At 37.9% G+C, this 12,972-nt stretch overlaps 1 protein-coding gene across 1 annotated transcript; it reads left to right on the top strand.

Annotated features, from left to right (window-relative positions):
• Positions 1–1,648: 1,648 nt before the first annotated feature.
• On the top strand, positions 1,649–10,804 carry LOC310634773 (vomeronasal type-2 receptor 26-like; the record flags this gene model as incomplete). Its single annotated transcript, XM_083353309.1, has 6 exons — positions 1,649–1,927; positions 3,532–3,852; positions 4,314–4,365; positions 5,207–5,388; positions 6,245–6,371; positions 9,894–10,804. The coding sequence occupies 6 exons, from the start codon at positions 1,649–1,651 to the stop codon at positions 10,802–10,804; spliced, it is 1,872 nt and encodes a 623-aa protein (XP_083209435.1).
• Between the last annotated feature and the right edge of the window lie 2,168 nt (positions 10,805–12,972).

The following is a 12,972-nucleotide window of genomic DNA, read 5'->3' as shown; positions in this document are numbered from 1 at the left end:
TAGCATGTAGAGCTCAATTAATTCTGCAAATCCTTTCACCATCTATTCATTCCATAAAGCTACTATAGAAGAATAAAATTTGCAGAGCTCGAAAAAGCATATAATAATATATAGGTAAGAAATGTGCAAGGGACGGGGTGGCTCAGTGGGTTAGAACGCTGAGCTTGTCGATCAGAAGGTCGGCAGTTTGGCGGGTCAAATCCCGAGTGCCGCGTAACAGAGTGAGCGCCTGTTACTCGTCCCAGCTTCTGCCAACCTAGCAATTCGAAAGCACGTAAAAATGCAAGTAGAAAAATAGGGACCACTCTGGTGGGAAGGTAACAGCGTTCCGTGCGCCTTTGGCGTCTAGTCATGCTGGCCACATGACCACGGAGATGTCCTCAGACAAGCGCTGGCTCTTCGGCTTTGAAACGGAGATGAGCACCGGCCCCTAGAGTCGGAAACGACTAGCACGCATGTGCGGGGGAACCTTTACCTTTACCTTACAGGATTCTAGTGATAGATTTTACCCACTTCAATGTTTTCCCTTTTCCCAATTCTTCACCATGAGAAAGGCAGGTAGCCTAATGGTGAAGACACTTGCCCCCCCAGTCAGAAGGTTGAGAGTTCAATCCTAGGTAGCAGCAGATGTTTCTCTACTAGGGCACAAAGAAAAAAATACCTGATGCAAACTTTGTGTGGCATCAGGAAGGGCATGAGAAAGGCAGGCCATTATTGCTTCTCCCAATTTGTTTCAGGGAAAGTTCGCATGAGTTATATGATGGTTCTTGAAAAGCTGTGCATGCAAAGTTCTTTTAAAGTTCTTCTGCCTCAACACTTTGGCAGGACTCTTCCAAGATGACTTTCCTGAGTGGGTTCTTCCTGTTCTCAAACGATTATTTTAGTATGGTATAAAAGCAGGAAATATGCGTTTTTTAAATTCTTTATATACAAATGGTAGTTATTTAGTGGCCAATTTCACAATCAAGTTACTTAAAACCTTTGAGCAGAAGGCAATATTTTGAGGCTCTTCACTGTCATGTCATCTCCTTCCTTCTATTGTACTCCATCCTTCTTTTCTCCCTTTCCAACATTTCTTTCCAGCCAATGCCTTTAGTTATTTTGTAAAATGTTGTGGCTTTCATTTTACCTTTTCTTCAAATAAAAGGAATACATTGTAAAAATAAAATCAAGGAGGACAGAGACTTTATATGATAAGCTAATGTTTCAGCTACAGGGGATCACATTAAAGATTTTTGAATATAGGACAGTAACTCCAAAGCCATTAATATTCTGCAAATGGATTTTACAGGAGCAAATCACCTTGAGGAAGATAATATCACTTGCTCAAGACTGAAACCAGTAGTTGAATCTGGCCATTAGTCACCTCCTGGGTTATCTAGTAGGAAGAAACAATATAATATTATGAGCTATATATGTACACATGAAAACATTCCATTCTCAGCATTCTGGAGGGTTGTGAAGACATGGTTCTTCTTCCAAGGATTGAGCTAGGAGGAGGAATTGAGCTGAGAGGATGTTTGGTCTGGCAACTGGGAAGGAGTGATATGTTTTTTATTTATGCTTTATCTATGACATGTTTTATGGATGGATGTGACCTGCCTAATGTCATTATACAGATAGGTTATTATTTTGCAGTAAGTCAATGATGTTCCACTCCATCCTGCTCTTCTTCTTGACTGTTCGTAAGATCAACCAGAATCCAAGGCTCTTACCCAACATCACTCTGGGATACAACATCTATGATAACTTCCTCAATGCAAGAATGACATATGAGGTCATGATGGACTTTCTGTCTACAGGGCAAGAGAATGTCCCAAACTACAGATGTGGAAGACAAAAGAACCTGCTGGCAATTCTTGAAGAGATGGATTCTGAATTCTTTGATCATATTTCTACTTTCTTGAGCATCTACAAAATTCCACAGGTATGATGCCAAAATGAACTTAATTCCATGTTGTAAATTTATCTCCAAATAAATTTAGAGGTAGAGAAATTAAAATACTTGAAACAATTTTATTTCCAAAAAATGTATATATATGACTTTAGTCTCCCTGCCACAACGTGGCTTGGAAACAATCCCTTTGGTTTGTGACTTCTCCATTTCTGCTACTTAATCCATTCATGGAATAATTATATTCCCTCTCAACTTCCAAACTCCTGCTTCATAGTTTACTGCTTGTTGTTTTTCCTTTTATGTTTTTAATTTTTTTCTTCAGTTGTATGTTCCTGTACTCAAGCTACATGGTGAAAAATAACAATTGTAAAAACCTTTTCTAACTATTGCTAAAATTTTCAATGTCTAGATGAGATCGAAAATAGCACAAATTAAACCAAATTAATCTCTGTTCCACTTATTGTCATATCTTGAATCTGTACAAATATTTGCTGGTTTCTTCTCTACATAGGTTAGGGCTTGGTGCAAGGCTACTAGTTCTGCCACTTGTGCTGAAATACAAAATGGAATACATCAGCTTCTATGATTGTATTGTTCTGTGGTGACTGCATATTCTGCCTTGTGCTACCCCATCCCCCATGATGAAACATCGCAGTAACATTTAAAATCTGCATTAAATTTGAATTCCTCTTTGAAATTCTTGTTGCTGCTAGTGTAAAAGGGAAAAAAACAGTCCTGGTGCTCTGTAATGGGAGGAAGGAAATATTCAAATGGATTTTTAGGAGGAAATTTATAAATTGTTACTCTTGGATTCTGCAGAAGCTGCATGTCATAGGATAAAAGGTGTAGTTCAGAGATGTCTAATAATTCTCATGATTGAGAAAAGCTTGGGCTTTATGTACATACATAATGCTGTAACAGAATGTCCTTTGCATGGTCAGTAACTAAGTTGTTATTAACAATGCACATAAACAAGGTATAAGCCTGTGCAACTGCATCCAATCTGTGGGAGTCCGCATGTTGTTGAGTTAAAACACCATGTCCATAACCCTCTTTTTAGATTAAAAACAAGTAAAAGCCTTTTGTATATTACAGAAATCCCAAAGCCAAGTACTCTATAAAATCTGCTTTCCATTGCTCAAAGCAAAAGGATCAATCTTTGTACTTTCATAGAGTGGCTGGAGTTTCACACTAGAGTGTCTCTCTGTGTATATCCCTATTAAATCAGGAGTGTTCTCTGTTCCAATGTATTAAGATGCTCTTATCTGACCTGAACCATTTGCAGAACCTGACCCACAGAGAGTGTAGTGCTCATATGAGCCTCAGTTGTTGACAACAATAGTGCTACGTTGCATTCATTTCAACACCCAGACATAGCCGTATGTGTAGAGTATGGCCAGAAGTCTGTGCAGCTTGAGAATCAGCCATGTTGATCACCCATAGATTAAGCCAGAGCTCCCTAGCTTCAAAGGGAGCAAAGAGGAAGAGAGTAGAGAACATTGCCCAGCTAATTTCATGCAGTTACTGTTTTCAATAAACTTCTCTCAACAATGGAGAAAGGACCTTACATTTAGGCATCTGTCTTCTATGATTAAAAGTAACACTAACTGCCAATATATTCTCTTTCATCTTAGATCAACTTTGGTGTTTTCAGCCACATTCCTGAACCAAATCATCATTTTCCTTTTTTCTACCGGATGACCCCAAAACAAGAACCTCCTAACGCAGCAATTGTCAAGCTGCTCCTGCATTTCCGATGGACATGGATCAGCCTCCTTTCTCAGGACAATGAAAGAGGAGAAAAAATTAAAAAAAGTTTGGAAACTCTAGCTGTAAAAAATGGGATTTGCATTGTCTTCTCAGAGGTCATGCCAGCAACAAATGTGGATATACGTACTGGAGATATGTTTGAGGAAGAAAAAAGGAAGATAGTAGATCTTCTTATCAACACTGAAGTAAAAATTATAGTTTTTCAATTGGATTTTCAGGCCACAGCAATGCTATTATCAATAATAAATGTTAGTGAAAGGAAGAATACATTCATTGGGGGGAAAGTATGGATTGCAACAGTTTTGTCACATTTGAATGGAAGAATGTTTTCCAAAAATCTTGATCTCCAACGTAAACATGCTTTGTTTTCCTTTCTCACTCAAACAAGCAGAAGACAGTATCATAACTCTAATTCATATTCCTCTATTGAGGATCGGTTTGTAAAGGACACATTCCACTGTTCCTTTTCAAGAACTGTGTTGTCTAAGAAAATTTGGGAAAGATGCACAGAAAGAAAGAAGAGATTATTACCACCCCATGATGTGCTTGCAGGAAGGATGACTGAAGATGGCTCTAGTATTTCCAAAGCAATCCAAGCTGTGGCCTTGATCCTTAATGCTGTCTCTTCCTTCTATTTGAATAATAGGAAAATGCAGGTTGGAGACCATCAGTCACTCCAGTTTATACAGCCATGGCAGGTAAGACTTCTCCTTTGAGGTTCCACTGATGTTCCCATTCATTTCCTACATATTAAATTGGACAATGGGAGGGATTTGATATTCCAAATAGCACTTGCCCAGTTTATAGTATTTTAGAGTGACAGACATTATTGGAATAACTCCTCCAAACTGAAACTACTTGTGCTGGTTTAGGATGCTATAATGACAGAAACTCCCTCAACAATGACAAAGCAATTTCTCTCACTTGCAAATTAAATGAGCTTTGGGATACTTCAGCAATCCTCAAATCAGCAATCCTCAAATTAGGTAGCTGAAATACAAATCTAGATCTCCATCAAGATTCAGTTTACTTATAGTTCATTAACAACAGTTTATTACATGTTGTTAAAAGAATTTTTGGTCAAACCTGAGCTGGGTCACCAAATGGAGGACAGGGACAATTGTTCAAAGTTAATTTCAAAAAGCCAAATAATGAAACAGACATGCATAGGCTTGAAGGTGGCCATCCCTTGATATATAGAGGCAGCAATATTGATAGGGAAGTAGGTCCTTTATTTGTGATTTTTGTGGATATGCCAGCCGGTGTATTTGCTCCAAGAAACTTCTGGAGATCCAAGGAGGAAATATAAATTTCTCACCCACAGTATATGGTAATCCTTTAATTCTTTTAGTGTCGTTAATTGTTGGCATGTTTGATTTTGGGTGAGCTGTGAAGGATTTCCATATCTAGAGGAGATTTGTTTAGTTATGATTATGTTGTCAGTGTGGGTTCAGCTGATGTGTCAATAATGTGATTTTTCTATGTCTTTGGAGCTTCATTGGTTTCTGAGAAACTTTCAGCTTCATAACACTTCCAAAGATGGGATTTATTTGGATGAAAATGGAATTCCTACTGCTGACTTTGACATTGTGAACTGGAAACCATTTTCCAACAATTCTATTCCTTGGCTGAAAGTTGGGAGTGTAGAAAGAGATGCCTCCTCTGAAGTCAAGGTGTCCATCAATCAGAGTGCCATCCTGTGGCCAATATCATTTGGTCAAGTAGGTGAAGCTGCTTGATTTGAGATCTCCTATTTATCTTCCCACATTTTCTGATCCAAAATAATTCTTATTGATGTTAGTCCAACCAAATAAGGAAACCTAAACCTGCTATAGTTCATAAGATATTCTATATCTTTAGAGGTTTTTCAGTAGTTTTCCACAAATTGGAAACTGCTACATCACCAATTATGTTGGTGCCTTTACAGTCTACATTATTAAATTGCAATATGATTTCATAATGAATAAACTATGAAACAATCTTATTTTCAATAAGACAATAAACAAAGTTTCAAGAGAATAGCCCACTGAATTGCACAAGAGAAAGATATCAAGTTGAAAATGTGGTGGAGGAAATGAAGTCAGTTGAAAAACAAATCATTTATATATGATGATACAATGTTCAGCTACAGGAGAGAAACATAGAGACTCTTGCAGCAATAAATAAAGCCAAAATTTGGAAGTTTCCTCCCCCCACAGACTCACCAAAAAAAGAAGAGAGAAAGTAGATATAGCCTTCCACACGTGCAATAAGGACAAGCACGTTTTGCAATTGAACCACTTTTCTTCAGAATGTAGAACACAATATTTTTGAACTGACAGTAAAGATTAACAAAGAAAGAGAATCAAATTTCATTTGCCACTTCTGTTGAGAGTCTTATTCCATAAAGATCCATGTTAGATGGTACCTCCAACAGATAGAAAGGAAAGAAGATGGGGGTATCCATCAATAATTGCTATGCCACTATTCCATGGCCGATTCTGCTCCATGTGCTTCTTGGCTTCCAGAAACCAGTTCATTGAAATAAACCCATATAATTCATATGTTGCTCTGACTGATCTTTATTTTTATGTTTAGATAATGCCTTCTTCTAGATGTACAGAAAGTTGTCAGCTTGGACATGCCAAGGTTATGACTGAGGGAGCACCAGTTTGTTGCTATGACTGTTCTCTGTGTATGGAAGGAACATTCTCTGAGCAAGAAGGTAAGTAGCTTTGGGGAAAAAACCAGATAAACTCTTGCATTTCTATCAACATTTGATAAAGGTACCCCCCCCCCGCACTATTTGTACGCCTAAGTACTAGCATAGTGTATATATAGTTCTACAAAGTAAGAAAAACTGAATTTTCTTGAAGGGTTCCACAAGGATTGGTTACTATTACTCAATTTTGCAGGATGATTTGGCTATTAAATAATAAAAAAACTGCTGAAATCTCTCAGATTGCTATCTTCTTATCTGATGTCAGGAAAGAAGACAATCTTGGACTTCTGATTTGACGTCATGGTAACACAGGTGAGGGAAAGTGGGGCTCCACTCCCCATGCCTGATTTCACCCTGCCCTAAAGGGGTCTAAAGTTGCCCCGGAGAGATGATAAAGAAGGAGGGGATCCTCGTTGATCACAGAAAGACAGTGGTCAATCTGTTTGATCTGAGGAAAACCTTCCAAAGTGGCAGGGGAAAGACATTCCTGTGGCTAGCCTAAGCTACTGACAACTGAAGAAAGAAAGCACTAATTAGCAGATCGTAAACAGCGTGTTTGGAGCCAGGTGAGAACACTGATCATTTCTCTACTATTTTAATAGATGAATCCCTGGAAAAGACAAATTCCAAAAAAGCAAGAAAGTCACAAAATGCAAGAAGGAAAGGGATTTTTGCCCTATCCTACTAGATAAATGAAAGCAGCAGCTCAATTCTTTTGGGGGGACAAAAACAGAAAAGTACATAATAGCAAAGTGGAAGTAATATAAAGACATAGCTTTGACAACTGTTTTGAAACTTGCTGACCCGCTTGGATTACAAACATAGACTGAACGTTAACTTTTGACATTAAGAATTATTTAGAGAGAAACGAAAAAATTCCCTTTTGATTACTTTTGTCTGGGGGGAGACTTATGGACTCATTGTAGAGTAGTTGTACATTCTGGATTACAATCATCGATTAACTGATAACAAAAGAACTGTTATAAAAACATTACTTTTGGTTGCAGTCCTGTATTTTGGAACTTATTGGACTATAAAGGCTACAGACAAAGTCTATAAGAACTATATGAGATATATCTTAAATTTAAATTTAACTAGTATATTGTTGCATTGACTATGAGATTGGTTGTGTTCGGTAAGGCTAGCATTTGGGGAATAGAATAGATTTGACAGAATACTTGGAGGGTGGGAACAAAATGAGTGCTCCACACCTAACTAAAAATTGGTAAAAAAAAAAACCCTCTCCCAGTATTTGCCTCTGATGCCCCCAGCCTGGTATATCAGAGAGAAAAAACTAACAATTTTCAGAAGGAAATGCAATTTGCACTGCAATTAATTCAAGAGACAATCGTTTCACACGAAGAAGATTTAAGAAGAAACTATGATGAGACTATAAGGAAGCTGGATAAGATAAGTGAGCACGTTTTTAAATTAAACTCACAATTAGAAAACCTTCAGAAAAGACTATAAAGAATGAACAAGGAACTCAGACAATGGAAGACAAACCAGAGGAAACTGATTCAAAGACAGAGGACATAAAGGAAGAAATACATAGATTGGTGCAGTCAAAGAAAAACCTGGAAGACTCAGTGGCAATACTGGAAATGGAAAAGGCATCCCATCCTTCAAGATTTTAGAACATACCAGAAGATAAGTAAGAAGACATCACAGAGTTTTTAGGAGAAATGTTAGAAATTGGAAAACAAGAAATGAAAAGAAAAATGGAGGAAGAAGGAAAGTTGGAGCCTTCTAATGGATATAAATGGGCTGAGCCCCTCCTCAAAAATATCTTACCTAAATGTTTTTCCCTTTTTTAAACAGTCCCCATAAAAATAGAAGAAAAATTCTTTGACAACCTGAAGGCACAGATTTGGAAATTTATTTGGCAAAGGAGGAAAGCTAGAGTTAGATTAAAGAAAATTGAGGTCTTGACCTACTAGATGGGGCTCTATATACCAAACATGTGTTTGAATATAGCTAAAAGAAACAGATAACCCTTAGATCCTAAAAGATCCTTATATTTAGAAAGATATGATTTACAATTAGGATGGCACACCTTTCTATGGTATGGGAAATATGAAAATATCAGGATGACTCTTAACAAGGGAAGTGTTTGCCCACCCAAACTTAGTCAACTTTGAGAAAACTGTAACCTACGAAGATATTTTGAATACTGAAGGAAAACCAAATTTGAAATAAGAGTTGGAAGAACAGGGTATTGATTTAATTAGATGGCATCAATTGCAAATACAATTGAGAAAGGAGGTGGTTAGAAAAGATGTTAGAAATTTGAATTATTTTTATTAGGTATAATATTAGAAAAATATTATGAGAAAATATATACTTAATATTGGATGTATTGTTAACAGTAAGAATTGTGTTGGCAAAAATGAAGAAACATTACCTGAAGAAGAGATGATCAAGAAAACACCGGACTGTGGAGAAATGGACAGATTGATATTGAAGGATAAAGCAAAAGAAGATATAGAATAATTTTAAATTTGGGGTGTAGTATATTTTGGCCAGAAAAAAATGGGTAGAGATTAGGAATTTAATGTGTGTTATTAAGTAAAAAATGGACCCAGAAAACATGTTGTTTATGAAGTCCCAGGTCAGACTTGATGTCCTAAGAGGCGCACTCCATAATGAACATGAAATGGAGATATTAAGTAATTCCAACTAATAACATTTCAATCAATATACAAAAACTTTTTGTTGGAACAATCAAGTGAGCAGGCTTGTTATAAGAGTACAGAGTGCATTCTTTGCCATTATGAAATATGCAGTGTAACAAGACAACAATTGTATTCCAACAACAATTTAGTTAATGAAAGCCAAAATTGTAAATTCGAGTATTTCTGATGCAACCCATAATAATAGGTTATATTCAGCTCCATTTTTACTATTACTTAAAGATCATTTAGAATAGAATAGAATAGAATAGAATAGAATAGAATAGAATAGAATAGAATAGAATAGAATAGAATAGAATAGAATAGAATAGAATAGAATAGAATAGAATAGAATAGAATAGAATAGAATAGAATAGAATGGAATGGAATGGAATGGAATGGAATGGAATGGAATGGAGTGGAGTGGAGTGGAGTGGAGTGGAGTGGAGTGGAGAGGAGTGGAGTGGAGTGGAGTGGAATGGAACAGAATGGAACAGAATAGAAGAGAAGAGAAGAGAATCACAATTTGAGTCTGGTGCAGAAGCACTCAATGTACATGCAAAGCAACACAGTACTAATATAATATAATATCAATAAGAGTGAGCAGTAGAGAAGATGAAAAGGATTTATGAAGGATTTATGCTTTATTAATATATTTTCTCACATTTCCTACTTAAATTTGACTAAGTGTAGTGATATGTATTTTCCAATATGTTCTCCACTTCTGTCAATGTAGTCTGTCACACCATCATTTTTGAAAACATGTTTTATGTTTTGCACTAATAATTGATTTCATTTGCATTTGCTATAATCCTATAGCTGAAATAGACACATGCTAAATAATATTTTTCAGATGCAGCCCATTGTGAAAAGTGTCCAGATGATCAGTATTCCAACAAGAAGCGGAATCAATGTATTCCCAAGGTTATAATTTTCCTGTCCTATCAAGAAAATTTGGGTCTCATCCTGATTCTCTTTGCCTTTGCCTTATCCATAATTACTGCCTTTGTTCTGGGAATTTTCATTAAGTACCAAGAAACCCCCATAGTTAAAGCCAATAACCGGGACCTCACCTACACACTCTTAATCACCCTCCTGCTTTCCTTCCTGACCTCCCTTCTATTTATGGGTCAACCTAAGAAAGTTACCTGTCTTCTTCGACAAACCATCTTCAGTATTATTTTTTCAGTTGCCATCTCTTCATTGCTGGCCAAGACTATCATGGTAGTGGTGGCATTTCTGGCCACAAAGCCAGGCAGCAGGATGAGGAAATGGCTGGGAAAGAGTTTGGCTATCTCTATTGTCTTGTCCTGTTCTGGGGTTCAGGTGGGCATCTGCCTTATATGGCTAGGAATTTCTCCTGCATTCCCAGATTTTGACCTGCATTCCCAACCAGGACACATCATTCTGCAGTGTAATGAAGGCTCAGTTGCAATGTTCTACAGTGCCCTTAGCTACATGGGGTTTCTGGCTACCATCTGCTTCATAGCAGCTTTTCTAGCCAGAAAACTCCCAGGGACTTTCAATGAAGCCAAGTGGATCACCTTCAGCATGCTGATTTTCTGCAGTGTTTGGATCTCCTTTGTCCCCACCTACCTAAGCACCAAAGGGAAATACATGGTAGCCGTGCAGGTCTTCTCCATCCTGGCCTCCAGCCTGGGTTTACTGGGCTGCATCTTTATCCCCAAATGCTACATCATTATTCTGAGACCTGATATGAACACTAAGGAGCACCTAATGATGAAAAACTATGCAGGCTCCTGATTTTAGAAACTATCTTTCTACAGCTTACAGATATAAAACATTATCCCTTGTAAGTAATCTCCTTTTTAGGTGTTTTAAACAATCTTTGTCCATCAATGTGAGTTATGAGTTATAATCGCTAATTACATGTAGTCTTTGGATAATGACCATTCATACAACGACTGTTCAAATTTAGATCAGTGCTGAACAGTGGCGTAGCGTTGGTTGTCAGCACCCGGGGCAAGGCAAGTAATTTGCGCCCCCTAACCCGTGGATTTTAGCACTCGAGTCTCTTCCACTAGATTAGTTAAAGAAACCCTTACCCCCTAAGCACATGTATTGTTTGTTATGAAAATACTGATGTAATTAAAGTAAAATGCATCTAATGCGCCCCCCCAGATGCTGCGCCCGGTGCGGCCGGCCCCCCCCTGCACCCCCCACGCTACGCCACTGGTGCTGGACAAGTAGTCCTAAAAGTTAAAGTCATCTAAGTACTCCCAAAGTGACATGATTGTGATCAGGACGCTGACAACTGGCTTTCATGACGGTTGCAGCATCCTATAGTCATGTGATCACCATTTGCAAGCTTCCCTGCTAGCTTCTCATAACCAAAATCAATAAGCAGGCAGGGAAGCTGACAAGTTGTTCCATATTACTTTTTTGCCTAAGGAACTTCCCCATTGAGTTTGTTTGTGGGAAGTTGGACAGAAACATCAAGCTCCTATGATGTGGTGTCTTTTCTTAATGATCCATAATTCTATTTTAACAAGAGCAATTTTAACTGTTAGGATTGGTGCCACTAAGTGATGCAATATATGACATCAGCTTTATGGCTGCATCACTTAGTGACTGAAATAATGGCCCAATTACTGTCATTAAGCAGTGATTACCTGCAATGAAACTGTCAAAGTAATCTTCAGAATTAATATTCTGTGAAATAATTACATTAAAATCACATAGCTAATATACATGTTTTCTGAAACCAATATAGATAAACTGGCACTGGGAATCTTTCATGATCTAGTTTTTACATGAGATGAACATCTGTTGCCAATGATGATGGATCTTTTTCTCAGTGTCTCCTTATGAATCATGCTTTGTTTCTTCTCAATTGATGTTCATATTTTAATTGATGTCCCTTGCTGTTCCTTTGACCTTTAATTCTGTCAAACTATTGGTAGCATTTGGTGTGGGTTGTGGGCACCACCAATCAGTTATTGAAGACAAAGAAGCACAGAGGATATGGAGAAACTGGCCCCAACTTCTGACTGGATGTTAGTGGAAGCAGCATGTCCATGTGAGGACTTTTTTTGCCTTGGCAGAGATGACAATGACTATCTAATAACATCTGATTCAGTGTTACAGAGTTTCTGGTCACCTGAGTATTGGTAGGAGTAGATACAGGAGATGACCAGGCTGAACTCAAGGAAGGGGTCAAACACATCATAAGTCATGAGTTCCTGCATCTCTACAAGAGTTCTAAGTCCAGCCCACCTTAAATGCCTACTTAATTCCCACTTATTTCCATCGACCTTAAGCAGCTTAGATATTTGTCGAGACTTTAAGCTTGCAATAAATCTCCAGATTTCCCTGGTGGTTGACAGTAGCAGAGGAAGTTGATTGATTGATATGGTAAAGGAACAGCTTAGATCTGAGTGCTGCTAAAAACCATTTCACATGGAATAGAGTCCATCCTGTTTCCCTCATGTTGTAATAAATTCAGAGATTTAATTGTGTGTTCATGCACTCCATTTTTGCAGTTTGGTTTTGTCATTTTTATCCGTTTTTAACTAATAAGTAGGAATAATATGAATCTCCCTCATTCTGCCCTCATGTGGATCAGGACTTCTTTTTCCTAAATTCAAGGAATAAAACCACTCACTGGCTTTCAATATCATTAACCATGGCATCCTTTTAGGTTAGCTGTGGGATTTGGGACTGGGCAGCATAGTGATTTACTTTTTTGTTTCCTTTCTCCATGGCTGGTTCTAATCAGTGTTAATAGATGCTGAGAGGCCCAGCCTATGGCTGCTCCTGTCAACCTCCAGCTCGAATATCCAAATAGTCCAGGATTTCGGCCTGAAACCCGATTGGTACGGGTCAAGATAATCAGTTTCCTCCAGGAACAGAGGAAGCTGATGCGCCACCACACTCTCAACAACCTTCGCTAAAAAGCTGTCTAAGGAGAA

This window comes from Vipera ursinii, assembly GCF_947247035.1.
Source record: "Vipera ursinii genome assembly, chromosome: 2".
Lineage (NCBI taxonomy): Eukaryota > Metazoa > Chordata > Lepidosauria > Squamata > Viperidae > Vipera > Vipera ursinii.
This window is presented reverse-complemented; position numbering and strand designations above follow the sequence as displayed.